The sequence below is a fragment of the Arachis ipaensis genome, chromosome B3 (genome assembly GCF_059453495.1).
Source record: "Arachis ipaensis isolate K30076 ecotype BB chromosome B3, ASM5945349v1, whole genome shotgun sequence".
Lineage (NCBI taxonomy): Eukaryota > Viridiplantae > Streptophyta > Magnoliopsida > Fabales > Fabaceae > Arachis > Arachis ipaensis.
Genome location: NC_142438.1, coordinates 7,388,866 through 7,404,993, shown reverse-complemented (window position 1 = coordinate 7,404,993; position 16,128 = coordinate 7,388,866). Strand labels below are relative to the sequence as shown.

Here is a 16,128-nt window from a genome sequence, read left to right as displayed (position 1 = left end):
TCGAAAACTTGTAAGACAAAATTAAAACAAAATAAAACTTAGAAGCATTTTTAAATTTTTTGTCAAATTTCAAAGACAAAAAATATACTTTACCCAATTCCTTGTTTTAGAAGAGTCAAATCCTACGATAGAAACCATAATCGCATGGTTGTTTGGACCAACCGTCAGCAAGTTTGGAAGGTCAGCAAAGTGCCACATGGCAAAACTAAGCTAATTGTACCGCCAACTTGTCGACATGTGCAGTAGATGTGGTGTGATTCTAATACTAGAAATACTATTCACTTATTTCATCATTTGCAATACCTAGGTATATTATATACACTGCCTTTCATTGGTCTAGTAGGTAGTTTAAATATTGAAAATTCGAATCTCACATGTAGCTATTTATTGGACAGTTACAAATTTTTAATATAAAATTTATATTTGTAGTGAATTAATTTTTGATTTATCAAATTAAAAAATATCATAAAAAATCAATATATATATATATAGAATAAAATAAAACAAACTCTTATGATGAAACGTGCACAATTAAAATTTATACTAAGAATAGTATATATAACACTTTAATTTAGTTTAGTGCAGCCTCCAACAGAGTAGGGGTCACACGCATCTGTAAAGTAGTCAGGTTCAAAGAAATCCACTTAGCATTTTCTTAACTCCGATCCACCTTTTCTGAACCACAAAAAAGAAATTTAAAAAATTGAAGGAAAAAAGAAAGAGAAAAGACACTCTGCTTTTTGCTGTTTACTAGTAACATTGATGCCTAAATAATGAAGGTGCCGACGATTCTCCTATGATTCATTGGTTGCATTGCATCTATCTATCCCTTTGATACGAAAAGGAGGGATGCAAACGGAAGTCTCGTTAAACGTGTTATATTCCGTAAGAATATGAAAACCAGAAAATACTTGGGAACAAGAATATAGTGTGTGCTTTTTTCTATCCTGGATCAGATTGTGCAAACCACACAGTTTTCCACCTTTTATTTATTTACATTTTCATTGTTCCTTCCTAGCATAACCCACCTATTTACAGTCTGGAATATTTGAACAAGGCTTTTTAAGGAAAAAAAAAATCCGAAACATTTAGGTATTAAACAAAAGTTGAGTAAGGTAATTAGTCTTAATTCTTAAATTACTTTTACCTCCAAAAGCTGCAAACCATTCCACAGTGACTATTATTCAAACTCTTCAGCATTATATTCTATCAAACCTTACCACAGGTAAAGTGTTAACGCAAGCATAGCTTCCAAATATGGCGTGGGAGGTAAAGACATTTCTCCTCACCCTGGATGAAAACAACTTACTTCCCATAAACATAATATAGAGATATAACAGAAAAATGCATGCTCCTATATACGATATCTTTCTATGCATGCACTGCTCATATTTTGTAGGAGAGGTTGGCGGCCAACAACTTCAAAATCCCTTCGCATTCCAAACTGTCACCGGTCCCTTTTTCATAACCCTGGATGGATTCAAACAGTTCAGTGCCTTTCCCATAAGTGCCATAGCAGCAATGCTTGGAAACTGCTCCTTTTGAATATCTTCTATCGCTATGTTTGAAGACTTTGGATCATGAGGATCCACTGATTCGTGCCTCTTTTTGATGGATGCAGAATGTTTGTGACTCCATCTCTGAATCCAGGGATGTGAAAGTGTGATTTCGACATCTCTCTTCGCTTCTGTAAAACTGGACTTGCCATTTGTTAATACTGCTGTAGGTGGATCCGGTACCATCTGCTCTTTGGCATGATTTACAACTCTGGGCTCCTTGCTAGCTTCAGTACCTTCCACAGCTTTTGCCAAAGTATTATTTACTTTTTCATGTGAAGAACATTCTCCAATGTTTACACTTTCAGTGCCACATGCAGAACCCATTCTGCATAACTTGAGTCGTTTAACCCATCTGCTACTAGAATCCAGACCCAAAGAACTATTGCCAGATATTGACCTTCCGTGCTCATCTGCATCGGGAAGAAAATGTTCCGCACCAAGGCTGTGGGTTCTAGATGTACTAGTCTCCCTATCAACTATCGGATTTGCCATAGTCTGCTCATCACAAGGCTCTTGGTTTATGTCAAGTAGTTCTATATTCGTTGATTTAGCTTTGTTATTCTCATTGGCTGAAGTTACTGCAACTTGAGAACTGGGTGACTTTTGAATATCCTTGGAACTCTACAAAATTCAAAATTTAATAATGTTTAAAATAGTATCAGATTCAATCACCTGCAATAAGATTGGTACAACAATCTCGAGATATGATATAGTTATTGAATTTAGGAACTGATTGTTTAAAATTTATATACAGATATCACATGTAATGTGAGTGGGTGAGTTAGTGTTTGTATCCAAGTCTAGATATGAAGAGCAGTACTGTTGCATGGCCTTATGATATCAAACAACATTCATTACAATTCACAGTCAAAAGCAACTCTTTCTATCTCCCCCCTCTTCTTCTATCAAAACAAAAAGGCAGACTATGATGTGTGGAGCTGAGCATGAAACCCGTGTAACAATATAAAACTTTTAAATGCTTAAGCAAGAGCATCATGGATGAAAAACAGATGCCGCAGTATCAAAAAGATTGAGCAATGGGATTATTACCTTGTTTGTTTGCAATGGAACATCACCTGCGCAAAAGGGAACAAGTTTCAGCATTTTGGCCAGAAACAGTATTAAAGCTATAAAACTGCCAGAAATGGTTACAATTGAACTTGAGTCAAAATATGGAAAATAGAACATTTTCCGCATAAATTAGTCCACAATAGCTAACTTTTTTTTTCAATGATAATAATAATAATAATAATAATAATGGATAGAGTATGCCTATATACTCTGAAGGTGATTCTCATGTAAAGCACGAATGTCCATGGCATCTGTTTCGGCAGATGATTCATTCTTCAGGGTTGTTGAACTTCTGAGATCTCGCACATTTTCCTTTCCTGAACTCTTTATGGAGCCCCCTAGAGTTTCCAGCTTCACAGAATTTCCTTTGAATTTGGAAGGCACTATTGCCTCTCTAAAGAATTGACCTCTGTCAGATAAATTAGCATCAGTCTCTTCAGAGTTAAGAAAATGGTGAGTTGTCTTCATACTCTCACCATCATGAAGCAATTGCAGGGAGCTTTCACCACAAATAACTTGAGGTTTAGTTGACTTTAAGGAAGCAGTTTGATTTGTAATGTTTGCACCAGCAACATGATTGTGAATGTTGTGGTGCTCATGGCGAACAAAACACAATTCATCATCCTTGTCATCAACGCCGGGGTTGTGCGGTAACTGAGCAATACCATCTTGAATCCATCTTGAAAAGGAAGATCTATGCGGGTCTAACAGGTTACTCATTTTCTTCTCATGGATTAGAAGAGAAGAAAAACTGTGATATTTAGTAGTGGTGATATGCTCCTGGGTTGCTACATTGTAGCTTGACTGGTATATTTTTTGGTGTCCAGATGTGAATGCAGGCATCAAACCTTTTCCTTTGTCACACACAGTTGGCACAACGGCAGAGTCTGATTTTACAAATTCATTCCATAGTGATGTTGAAACATCTATGTTCTTCTGTTCAACTGCATTTGGAGATTTCATCAACAGACCTGAAGGTAAATTTCCTTGAGACAACAACCAATGCTCTCTAACTGATGTTTCAGTTTTAGGAGGATGATGTGCAGATGCTGATGGCACATGAATGCCAGTTCTATTAGGAGAAACACTGTCATCTACAGAGCAGGATTTAGTTTCAGACTTTATACATTCTCCATGGTAAAGACTATCATGTTCCTTCTTCAACGACAAAATTCCTTCAGTCTTTTGAGAAACGTTGAATATAGGAAATGATTTGGAATCAATACTTGGCTTCTTTGATTTTCCATATTCAGCCTCATTGATGGAAGTAACCCCTGCACCCCTGCCTACTTCTCCTAATGCTCCAGGACGCACAGAACTATCAACCACAACATCTGAACAGCCAATTAAACCATGCTGTTCAGAGCCACTGTCTTGTTTGACTTCTTTAACTCCACAACCAAACATTGAATGGTTCCGATTAGTGGATGCTGACTTACAATCTGTGTGCAGCCAATGAGACATCCACACTGAGTGGTAACCGTTTATCGCCTGATGAGCATCCACCCCCTCACCCTCATGACATGCTTGTCCAATATCGTCAGGCGTCATCACTGACCGACCACCACCACTACACTACCTTCAACTCACAAACATAGCCAAACTGAAGTAATGTTCATGACCTGTATTCATGAGACCTGCGTGTTAGCATTCATCAAAACACAGTAACACAAACATACATACACAAGAACAACACAGCAAAATATGTTGAACTCACAAACACCTCCAAGCCACAGAAGAATTCAAAATCCAGATTCATGATCCCTGCAAATCAGACTAGACTTCATCAAAAGAATAAGAAAACCAACGCATGCAGAGTTGCAGACACAAACAAACTCAATCTACACCGTCACGTTAAGAAAGTTAAATCTATTCCTACAACCACCTACTACCTAACATGTTAAGAAACCTACTGAATCCTATAAAATACATCAGAAAACGCAAATTCCAGCATCAATTTCAAGTGTATAAGATTTCATTACGATTGAAAATTTCCGTTAAAGAGAAACAAACCTAAACAAGCAGCAAAAACAAATTGAACTTCAACAGAATTCACCAAACAACAAAACTCAACTAGAAGAATAAATTCATTCGAACAAAAGAACGAGGAAGTTCGAAGCTACCTTCGAAATTCTGAGACGCCGAAAAGCGAATTCGGCGAAGCAAAAAAGAACCACTGAGAAGCACGAAGATGAGATAGTAATAAATTTTTGTAACATAAATCAATAATAATAATGATTAGATGAAGAAGGAGGAGCAAAAAATGAAGAGCAACGTTACAGTGTTAAAAACTTGTCACTGTTTAGTGAAACGAAATCGACGGTTGAGATGCTCATAGTACGTTGGTTCTGTGGCTCGTGGAATCAATCGGAACCGTTGGAATTTTTGTAACGTAGCTTTAGTTTCTTTTGGGTGTTCTTTCCTCGGCCACATGAATCCGTGGGACCCATCCACCTGCGCTTTTTTATTTGTTTCCTTCCAAGTTCAAACAATTCCTTCTCTCTCTCTTCAAATTATTTTTAATTAATTCTTTTTCCATCCATTGCTTTTTTCTATTTCTCGTATGTTTCGAATTACGCGTCGTAATTGTGGCCACTTTATAATTTCCATCCAAATGAATAAAATTATTGTACAGGGTTCGAGTGGCCCCACTCTATTTTGTTATGTAATGAAAGAAAAAGAGTATGTACTTTACTAATTTAAAGTGAGTGTTTTTTTTTTCGGTTTCATTCCATTTTCTTTTTAATGTATAATTTGGATTAACAGTGAAAATGATTAAGGTCTATCTCAATTAACTTTTAGAAGATGAAATGTTTTAAATTGACCCTTGAAAATATAATAGTGAACCATCAATTAAGTAGTGACATGCTATAAAATTATTTTGACTCACGGTTATATATTTTAAAGATTAATTTATTGCGTTTGATAGGTAGCCAGTAGGTACTATTGTACTAAGAGCACCTACATAGTTCCTCTTTCATTTTTTTCTGACACATAAAAACTCTAACCATTGAAGGAGAGAAAGAATAAATTTCCACATGGATTTCAAAGTGAAGGAGTTCTTCTAAACAGGGACTCAAGTTAACCAATAATAACTTGCCATTTAGCAAGTTATTTAAAAAAAAAATAATATAAAATCTGAAATAATTAAATAATTATATTAAATAATAAAATAATAATTAAATTAGTAATAATTATAATAAAAATTATATTAAATAATTAAAATTTTATTTAATTAATGATTTATATTAAATTATTTATATCATAATTAATATTGAATATTATTTATATTATTATATTAAATTATAATTAATTAAATTTACTTACATTAAAAAATAAATTTAATTTTTACACCTTACAAAATAATTCTTAGTTGAGTTAGTTATTTTTATTTTTAAAATTTAAAATGCTAACGATATTATTAAAATTAGCAATTGTAAACACAAAACTATAAATTAGTGTAATCCCGAATTATATATTGTGTATTATTATTATATATGAATTTATTTAATATTAATATCTTTTAATAGTGAATTATTTTTAAATTTATAAATTTAAATAATATTATTAAAAAATCAATTACATTAATTTTAAGTATTTTAATTAATTAATTAATTAAGTGGGACCACAACAGGGACTAAAGTTAGTTCCTCCTAATGGAAAAGAGAGAGATGCTTTGAGTTCCTATTTACCGTTTATGACGCAAAAGCTGATGTAGAGTTACTTTTTATGATAGGTGGGCCATAAATAGGGACTGAGATGAGTTCCCTACTGGAGATGGTATAAGCCCCAAAAATTAATTGTTGAAGTTTGCCAAACATCTATGACAAATTTAGCAATTTGCACATTGTTGTGCCTAAATATTTTAATAGAATTAATTATTAATTTAGTATAAAAAAATTCGGGCGCCGACAAAAAAATTTAAAAAATTTTATCAATAAAAAATTCATTAATTTAGCATGTCTATTATTTTGTTGGAGTCTATTTTTAAAGAATACGATCAGTCACCTTATAGTTCGATCTTTATTGTACATTATAAATTATAACTCGGACTTAATTATCATTCATTCTGTAACTGACATCTTTATTACCAACTTAATAACCATCATTTCAATCTTAATGACCAAACTGTCATAATATGAATATCATTCATCAATTTTATGCCTATAAAAGGAACTTTATATATCTAATTTCAGCGGGTAACATGATAAGTTCTATAAGTTCTATATCATGTTTTACATTCTATATTCATAGAATTATTACACATAACACATGATAATTTCTATTTCATGTCTTACATTCTATATTCATAGAATTATTCTTATAACTCTTAAACACTTACTGACTTGAGTCGGAGTGTCTTTTGCAGGTACCCACCTCCTTGTTCTCTCATTGTCGACGTATACCTCATCTTGACGGAGAGCTTACAAGTATTCACCGGCGAACAAGTTATACACCGTCCAATCTCAGCAAGAATAATTGGCGCCGTCTGTGGGACGAGTAAAATAATTTCCACTCCCCTTAGGTTCATAAAACTTGATTTACATTCAAATTTTTTAACCAATCTCAACAATCTTGTTTAAGATTTTATTTAATACCTCTTATCAAATTTTAATCTATCGTAACTTTTTATAAAGTATGTACTTTATACATTCAAATTATTTCATTTTTACGTATCATAATATTTCACATCTCATAATCGATCAATGAACCAATCCGAAAATAAACTCGGCTTTCAATCAATTCAAGAACAAACTCGGTTTTCAATTTTGCTTACTTTTTCAAAGTTCTCTATTTACACAAGTAAAATTATATATTTTATTCAACATACTTTTACATTTATATTTTGTGTAACTAATATTTACTGATTTATTAGTTATATTCAAACCTCAATATATGTTCTATACAATAATGACATATAACAACCATGTCAATTGCATTTTTATTTCATTATGTATTATATTCTTATTGTTTAATGATTTTATTTATACAATTAAATGACGGTAATGATGAGTTCAAATCTTAAAATTGGATTCAATCAAAAATTAATCAATTGTATATAACGGTTACACTATTCACTTTATGCTATTAACTTTTATGTTACTATTTGTTTAATACAAAAAGTTAAGCAAAAACACATGCAAACATTCAAAATTTACTATTATTACACGAGGAATATCCTTCATCATACCGTAACTACTAGAAACATTATACTAAATGTATAATTCAATAACTATTATCTTGTTGCTTTATTATCAAATTAAAGCATGTCCTATAAAACAAAATTCAGATATTCACATTTGACATATATGACATTCATATATGTCGTCTTCTTCTCTATAATTATCAACTTTCAAAGTATATTTTTTTACTTTGAACTATTTTACTTTTATAATATATATTATTCAATATATGTTGCGACTTTATACCTATTCATTTTCTCAATTTATCTTATTCATGTCAGACATTCACTGTAAATTGTAAATATTCAATAACTAATTGCTTTGAGCTAGAAATTTATTAATAAGTTGTTGTGGACCGAAAAATTTTCCAAGACAATTAACCATTATATCATCAGATCATACAATCGATTCCGTCAATGGATATCTATCTCTGAACTTTTCAGTTCACATACAATCAAATGCTAAAATTGTTCTTAAGCGGAAAAGTATCCCCCACACAACTATCTTGATTGAATGACTCTTTATCATTCAATTATTTTTTGAATAAGTGTCGATATAATAACCCGACTAAGCTTAGGGGCTCACCATATCATTATATGCTTATCTTTTAACCGAGTTATAACTCATTTTATTTTCTAAGCTTAGCCTGAATCATATGATTGGCAGACAAAGCTTGGAGACTGTAATCAGTCACCTTATAGCTCGGTCTTTATTGTGCATTATAAGTTATAACTCATCCTTAATTATAATTTATTCTGTAACCGACACCTTTATTACCGACTTAATGACCATCATTTCAATTTTAATGACCAAACGGTCATAACATGAATATCATTCATCAATTCTATGCCTATAAAAGGAACGTTTTATATCTAATTTCAGCAGGCAACATGATAAGTTCTATAAGTTCTATATCATGTCTCACATTCTATATTCATAGAATTATTACACACAACACATGATAACTTCTATTTCATGTATTACATTCTATATTCATAGAATTATTCTTATAACTCTTAAATACTTACTGACTTGAGCGTCGGAGTGTCTTTTGCAGGTACCCACTCCCTTGTTCTCTCATTGCCGACGTATACTTCATCTTGACGGAGAGCTTACAAGTATTCACTGACGGACAAGTTATACACCGTCCAATCTCAGCAAGAACATAATATAATACTAAAATGATTATCAAAATTGAATAATTTGGTTAATTTTTAAGATAAATTATTGATTTTGCCATTAAAATTAGACATTGATTAAATTAATACAAAATATTATATAAGTAATTTATCTTTAAAGTTAGTCAAATCATCCAATTTCAATTTCAATGATCACTTTAATATTATGCTCATAAAAAATTGGCTTTGTTGAAATTATGAATACGTTTGTTAATTTTTAAAAAAATTTATCGATAACATCTTTTAGAATTTTTTTTGTCTGTCTAAATCTTCTGAATATCGAATTAGTACTTAACTTTATTTTAATGTCATTCGTTATATAATCACTAATATTTTTAAGTGCATTAACACTGTTTTAAGGGATACAAGAAACTTGTTAGTTGCTATTATTGTCTGATCCACTTACGAGAGGTTACAGCAGCTGTGGATACGAAAAGGTTGTGAGGCACAAGCGCAACTTGCAAGTGGCCAACAATTTTTACAGCATCTCCTTGCAGCAGTTGAGAAGAGTAGGGAAGATCTATCGAAGATAACATACTATAACAAACGATCACAGATATTTAGTATAGAGGAGCTTGAGTCGCTAGAAGGACGGAACCAGATATCGTATCATGTTCGACTAAACTCTCGGGCATGTAACTATTGCATGTTCCAGTCGTTGCATTTTTCATGTCGCCATGCAAATACGGCATGTGCAACGACTAGTATTGAGTGAGATATGTATGTTGACCCTGTATATTGAAAGGAGACTGTGTTCAAGGTGTACGAAATGGATTGATCGCCAATTGTGGATAAGAAGTTATGGCCAAAATGGCATGGTACGAAGTTACGACTTAACCCAACTATGTAAAGGAAGGTTAAGGATGGACCGGTGTTCACATGCATTAGAAATGAGATGGACCTAAGCATCAGAAAAAGCATTGTGGCTTGTATAAGCAGGTGGGTCACACATGTTGAGGGATGACTGGATGCATCTGCAGAGGACCCGTAATTCCATGTTTTAGTATGTTATTATTGTGAAGAGATTTGTTCTTCTTATGTTGCATTATCTTCTATGTCCTTTTTTATGTTTTATTTATGTTTCAAGAAGTTTAATTTGTACTAGTACATTATATTAAGTAAAACATTAAAAAACAAATTTTAAATCATGTATCTCATCTTAGTAAGGACGAATACGATAAAAAGATCACACTATCTTATCCCGTCTGCAGATTAGACACATTACTAAAAATTCTTAACATATTTTATCTATGGCAAAAACGAGATACGTTCATAACAATTTCGTCTTTATTGAAAACGAGATATATAATGAAGTGTATAAACATAAATTTACTCATACATATCTATACATATCTATAAGTGTAAATTTAATATTTATGTATTCAACTCCGTTAGGGAGACAATAAGGAATTCAAACAATGTGAATAATGGACTGTAAATTTAGCTCAATACATGTAAAAAATAAAAAAATACTCCACAAATTATCTAAATAAAAAAATAGTTAAATTACACCGTTGGTCCCTACACTTTTAGTGAAATTACAAATTGGTCCCTACACTTTAAAAATTTGTAATTGAGTCCCTAAAGAAAATTAAAATTTATAATTTAGTCCACACCGTTCAAAAAGTGTTTGATTTAACAGAATATTTTGTTAAATCAACACTTTTTGAATGGTAAGGACTAAATTACAAATTTTAATTCTCTTTAGGGACCCAATTACAAATTTTTAAAGTGTAGGGACCAATTTACAATTTCACTAAAAGTATAGGGACTAATTGTGTAATTTAACCTAAAAAGATTCACTTACTTATACCAAAAAAAAATAACAATCCCAAACCCTAATTTACCAAAGCATTTCACCCCAATACCCTATTCTTTCCCAACCGGCTGTCACCCCCACCTTCGTCAATAATCATCTCATTTCATCGTCGCAGTTTGGCTTGCCACACGCCGCCACCGGTATCACTCATCCCTAGTAAAAATAACCATCCACTTAAAGAAAAAAATAATTATCCGTATACCTAATGAATTGAACATCCAATATATTTTAATTATATATAACTAAATCAATCCAATCAAAATAATAATCCACATAAGAATTAAAATAACGATCTGCATACCTACTAAAATGACCATCCTAAACTGGCCATTGAAATAGGAGAAGAAGAAGATAAATGAACACAAAAACCAACAAAAGAACGAACAAAATACAAGAAACTAGCAGAGAACTACGTGGAGCAGCACCGCAAGTTCAAAGGTTATAACCATTGGAAAGACAATGCTTTGGGTTTGCAAGAACCTGAGAATGGACTATGCGTGAAGAGCCTTAGGATCAAGCAGCGGGCATACTTGCCAGCTTGGTTGGTTATGGTTTTGTCTTGGCGCATCACAATTAGAATAGGCCGTGCGTCAACGGAATTTGCTGCGGTGGTGGCTGGGATTCTTGCCGAGGGGTTTCAGGGCGCCGGAGAGGACGTGCAGGGAAGAGGGGGATCGTAGATCACCGGGATACGGAAAAACAAGGGGCACAATTTGAGGTGACGGTGGTGTGTGCGGGGGACCGCGGCGGCGGCGTCGGTGGGAGATAATGCGGGCGTCAGAACTTTCTGCCATGGGACGGTGGTTGCAACGGCACAGGTGAGGCTACATCGGCAAGAGGGGATACCGGAGACAGGAAGGAAATGAAGGTATTAGGAGTAACCGTCTTTAGTGGGAATAGCTTAAATTGCAAATCCTAATTTTTCAAATTTTAAAATTTCATAATTAGATACTTAATTTAAAAATCTAAATTTTAATTATAATTGACCTTCCAATTTTAAATCATTGTTCACATTATTTATTCAAGTCATTGTTTCCCGTCTATGATGCATGAACACTGATACGGACACGGGACACGACACGACACGGGATACACGGACACACAAATTTTAAAATCTTATAAGATACGGGGACACGACATATATATGAAATATAAAGTATATTTTAGATAAATTACAATAAAATTTTGACATTTTATTGGTATTAAAATATAAAATAATTTTTTAACTGTTTTTAATGTCTTCTTTTAATTATATAAAAATATCTAAAATATTTTGTTTTAATAAATAATAATATATATTATTTCTAAATTCATATGAAGAATATATGTTAAGAATAAGGCTGAATACGCTGGCACGTGATGGTATTTAAGTATGTCCAAGTGTGTTCGGAGAAGAATTTTTTATTTTTTATTAAGACACAGTTGGACACAGCAGACATGCGTATCGAACGAGTGTTGATGAGTATCGTATCCGAAATATATTCGACATATGGACACGACAACTCAACGGAATGTCCGTGCTTTATAGTTTCGGTATACTTTCTCTTATTTTATTTATTTAAAAAAAACCTAACATAAATTCAACGTCTATATACCGTATCAATTTGACTACCACACAACTAAATTAGCATTAGTATAGTCCTCTCTCTCTCTCTCTCTAATAAAAAGAAAAAAGACTTTGCCATAATTTGATATGACAGAATTGTCCCCAAGATTACAGCAGAATTACATCTCACATCACGTGCCATACCCCCTTGGAAAGGAAATACTGAAATAGTAAGTTAGTAAACACACTAGTCTATAGTCCATTCCCCATCACAGTCAAACGACAGAGGAGAGATCTGCCGTTCAAGTCTCAACGCGCAACTCAATCTCACGCCCAAGTGCCCAACGAACGAACGAACGAAGTAAAACACATAAAACGACACGGAAAAGTAAAAAAGAAAGAAAGAATAAAAAAGAAGGAAAAAAAAAAAAATAGAGAATAAACGCCAAATTCGCATCTTCCGTTCCTTGCAGATCTGCTAACTCTTCGGTTTCTCTCAATTGAAATCATCTTCGTTCCCACCGAAGCCTCCCAAAACCCTCGTCCTCTAAGGTCAGCTCCTATTCTTCTCTTCAATTCATTTCTTGTTTTCCACAGTAATATCTCTCTTCAATTCCATTTTTTCAACAATCTTAGGGTTTCCCGTTCCCTCGCCATAACCCTAGATCTCGATTAATTCCTCATTCTTGTATTAGATTGAACATTAGATGATCTAAAATCCGTTATTTCGCTGCTTATTTTCGAATTTATTGTGAATTATTTTGTTTTTTGATATCTGTTTTGATGCGCAATGTGTGAATGAATGGATTCAATTGGTTTTTCTTTCTGTGTGTTTAGGTTTGTGAATTGGATGGAAGGAACTGTAGGCAGCAGTGCCTCTGCTGCTGCTGCACCCGTGAACCAATGGTGGCAGGAATTCTCAAAGATGTTCCAGTATTACCTGGATAAATCTACGCCTCACGCCACCTATAGGTGGATTGGGACTTTGGCAATCGTGTCGATTTATGTCTTGAGGGTTTTTTATATCCAGGGATTTTACATTGTGTCTTATGGGCTTGGAATTTACTTGCTGAACCTCTTGATTGGGTTCTTGTCCCCTTTGGTTGATCCTGAGCTGGAGCCTAATGCTGATGGACCTTTGCTTCCCACTAAGGGTTCCGACGAGTTCAAACCGTTCATTCGACGGCTTCCCGAGTTTAAGTTTTGGTAAACTTTAGGGGTTTTACTGCTGTTTCATTGATAGTATGTTAATTTGCACATAACTTTGTTGTCATCATTGCTAAACCTTAATTGAATTTGGGAGTACATTTTTGTTTTTGCTGATTCTATATCTCTTATTGGGCACTTGTCTTATTGTGAGCTCCACCTTGTTTTTGGTAACTTTTTGTCATTTTTGTATATTTGCATTTCCATATGATCATCTCGCATGTGCGTGTAGATGCAACTGCCTGCTAACCATTCAATAATTAAGTTGAGTTATGACCGCTGGCATTTATTTGCATCCTATTTTAATTATCCATGTTTATCAAAAAGGAGAAAAGAAATGTTTATTCATGTATAATTTTTTATGTTGATGATGTATCAGGATATTGAAAACTTCTGGACATACATGTGCTATAATATTCTTATGGATCGTATAGTTCCATTATGTTGGTTTATCAAGTCTAATAAAGATTATTGTGTTAATTTATTGTCCCGATATTATAATTTTTCTCTCTAAATTAGTAAATTTCATACTTGTAATTAGTTCAAATTGCCAATTTGTCATTTCTCAAGTTTTATTTATCTATAACTTTTGGACTGGTTAGCTATTTGTGTTAATTTTCTGGTCATTTTCATGTTAATTTCAATGCAATACACAAACTTTTAGTTTTTAAGATTTAAGAATCCAACCCACTGAAGTTTATAGTGGGCTGTTCTTATTAATGTACTATGGATATCTGGTCTCAAAACCACTATGGAAACTGCTTTTATGGAAACCAGTTTTTAAACGGAGAATAAGAGGCATCACTGGAATGGCATCATATTTGATAATCACTATATTGATTTTGGTGGAATGAGTTGATCTTTTTTAGCTTAGTTTTCCTGAAAGATCCTGGTTTCATTGAAGTGTTGTGCTATATTTGTTCAACAAATAATGTAATTTGCACAATTGACTAGCTAAACTGTACTGTTTATGTATCGGAATAGTTTGATTGAATCTGTTTTGATGGATGAGATTGATGATTTGTTATTTGAATATGACTGCAGGTATTCTTTCACTAAGGCTTTTTGCATAGCATTTGTGATGACTTTCTTTTCCGTATTTGATGTTCCTGTCTTCTGGCCTATATTGCTCTGTTACTGGATTGTTCTCTTTGTCCTTACAATGAGGCGTCAAATTGCGCACATGATAAAGTACAAATATATTCCATTTAACATTGGAAAACAGGTAATTTGATGCTCATATTGCCTTTCATAGTATACCTTTTTGTGATTATTGTTTACTAACAGTAAGTTCAGCTGAAGCATAATTGCTCTATTTGGTATCAGTAATCAGTTTTCCTGAGAGATAATAATATGTTCCATTTTTGTTTGATATTTTTACAGAAGTACACTGGGAAGAGATCTTCTGCCAGTAGCAGTGGCAGTCGTGCAGACTAAAAGCTTTGTCATGTCACGATTTGAAGAATACAGATCTCAAAGTTAGGTTTTGTGAACATTCAGGATAGTTATTTTTTCTCCTTTATCTTGCGGAATTTGTAGTCAGTATTATGGATGCCAATATGCAGTTACAGAAATATTATTTGTGTCCAACCCGCTTTATGAAAAACAGAAGACATGCTAATGCTGGCAGTGAACAACATTGTTGATATGCATCAATATTTGGTTCAGTTTTAGATTTTGTTGCAAAATCTAGTATTGTATTGTGATGCTGTATTCTTTCCCCACGTGTTATCTTTTATTATAATTTCATTCATTTGAAGGGAGATGGCTTCCTCCAGCACTTTTTCAAAATAGCATTTTTGAGCCTATGGAACATGGTATATTAATTCTATGTCTGGCACTGCTCCATCATTTGATAGAGGACTTCCTTTTGAGCTGTTTAGGCACGGCACGTAGGTGACAATTCATTGGCTTCAAATTGATATCATCATGTGTCGAGATGAAAATGTCGTGCTATCAAGATTTAAATATTTGATAATGCACCAAAAACTAATAGTGGTTATACTTTTTATTCCAATAAGACTTTATTTTGCTCTCAATTTCAGACTCGAACTTACAACACAACAGTGACCACCAAAAAATGTTGTAGGTACCATATTGGACCAAGACAAAAGATATTCAAAATTTTAGGTTCATCGCGGACCCTCTTCTCTTTGATGGTAACAAAATAGTCAAATATTCTCGTTCAGCCGAACTGGAATACTGTAAATTGAACCAAATTACTTTGACAAGCCATAATTATGACAACCGATCTACTAATTGGAAATCCATTTGGTTATATCAAGTGTAGATTTTAATTGAGAGGATCTACTTAAATTGTTAACATTCATTGGCTTAAAATAACCATGCCCAATTTATCGCAAGGTTTGACATTCTTAATCCTACATACTGTAAGAGTAACACTACGTTTTTTTATATCAGAAAAATGGCATTACTGAATTATATTTTAGTTCCTTTTTTAATTTTTTCGGGTCTTTCTTTCATTATGGTTGCCAGATTTTGGTCGGTTATTACTTTTCTTCAAATGTAAAAGATCCTATCGGAACATAGATCTCGTAGAGCCCGT

At 33.2% G+C, this 16,128-nt stretch overlaps 2 protein-coding genes across 4 annotated transcripts; one reads left to right on the top strand and one right to left on the bottom strand.

Annotated features, from left to right (window-relative positions):
• Positions 1-1,111: 1,111 nt before the first annotated feature.
• On the bottom strand, positions 1,112-4,895 carry LOC107628873 (uncharacterized). 3 transcript variants are annotated; one of them, XM_016331495.3, is made up of 5 exons: positions 4,754-4,892; positions 4,348-4,394; positions 2,840-4,252; positions 2,610-2,635; positions 1,112-2,180 (listed from the first exon to the last, which is right to left on the bottom strand). In XM_016331495.3, exons 3-5 carry the CDS (start codon positions 4,179-4,181, stop codon positions 1,422-1,424), a joined length of 2,127 nt encoding a protein of 708 aa, XP_016186981.1. In that variant the 5' UTR covers positions 4,182-4,252; positions 4,348-4,394; positions 4,754-4,892; the 3' UTR covers positions 1,112-1,421. The 3 variants fall into 3 exon arrangements, with proteins under 3 accessions (XP_016186981.1, XP_020973626.1, XP_016186982.1); XM_021117967.2 differs by having other exon boundaries at positions 4,354-4,394; XM_016331496.3 differs by lacking the exon at positions 4,348-4,394 and having other exon boundaries at positions 4,754-4,895.
• A 7,671-nt stretch (positions 4,896-12,566) lies between these two features.
• Positions 12,567-15,321, top strand: LOC107628875 (protein RER1A). The gene is made up of 4 exons (XM_016331499.2): positions 12,567-12,908; positions 13,194-13,562; positions 14,607-14,787; positions 14,946-15,321. Exons 2-4 carry the CDS (start codon positions 13,207-13,209, stop codon positions 14,997-14,999), a joined length of 591 nt encoding a protein of 196 aa, XP_016186985.1. The 5' UTR covers positions 12,567-12,908; positions 13,194-13,206; the 3' UTR covers positions 15,000-15,321.
• The last annotated feature ends 807 nt before the right edge of the window (positions 15,322-16,128 follow it).

What these genes read in the sequence shown, in the direction of transcription:
- LOC107628873 (XM_016331496.3), bottom strand. Translation starts at nt 4,181, where the DNA reads ATGACGCCTGACGATATTGGACAAGCATGTCATGAGGGTGAGGGGGTG. An exon ending in ACATGAGAATCACCTTCAGA is followed by an intron (nt 2,636 to 2,839) that starts GTATATAGGCAT and finishes CCTTTTGCGCAG; the next exon opens with GTGATGTTCCATTGCAAACA. An exon ending in TTCCATTGCAAACAAACAAG is followed by an intron (nt 2,181 to 2,609) that starts GTAATAATCCCA and finishes TGAATTTTGTAG; the next exon opens with AGTTCCAAGGATATTCAAAA.
- LOC107628875 (XM_016331499.2), top strand. Translation starts at nt 13,207, where the DNA reads ATGGAAGGAACTGTAGGCAGCAGTGCCTCTGCTGCTGCTGCACCCGTG. An exon ending in CTTCCCGAGTTTAAGTTTTG is followed by an intron (nt 13,563 to 14,606) that starts GTAAACTTTAGG and finishes ATATGACTGCAG; the next exon opens with GTATTCTTTCACTAAGGCTT. An exon ending in CATTTAACATTGGAAAACAG is followed by an intron (nt 14,788 to 14,945) that starts GTAATTTGATGC and finishes ATATTTTTACAG; the next exon opens with AAGTACACTGGGAAGAGATC.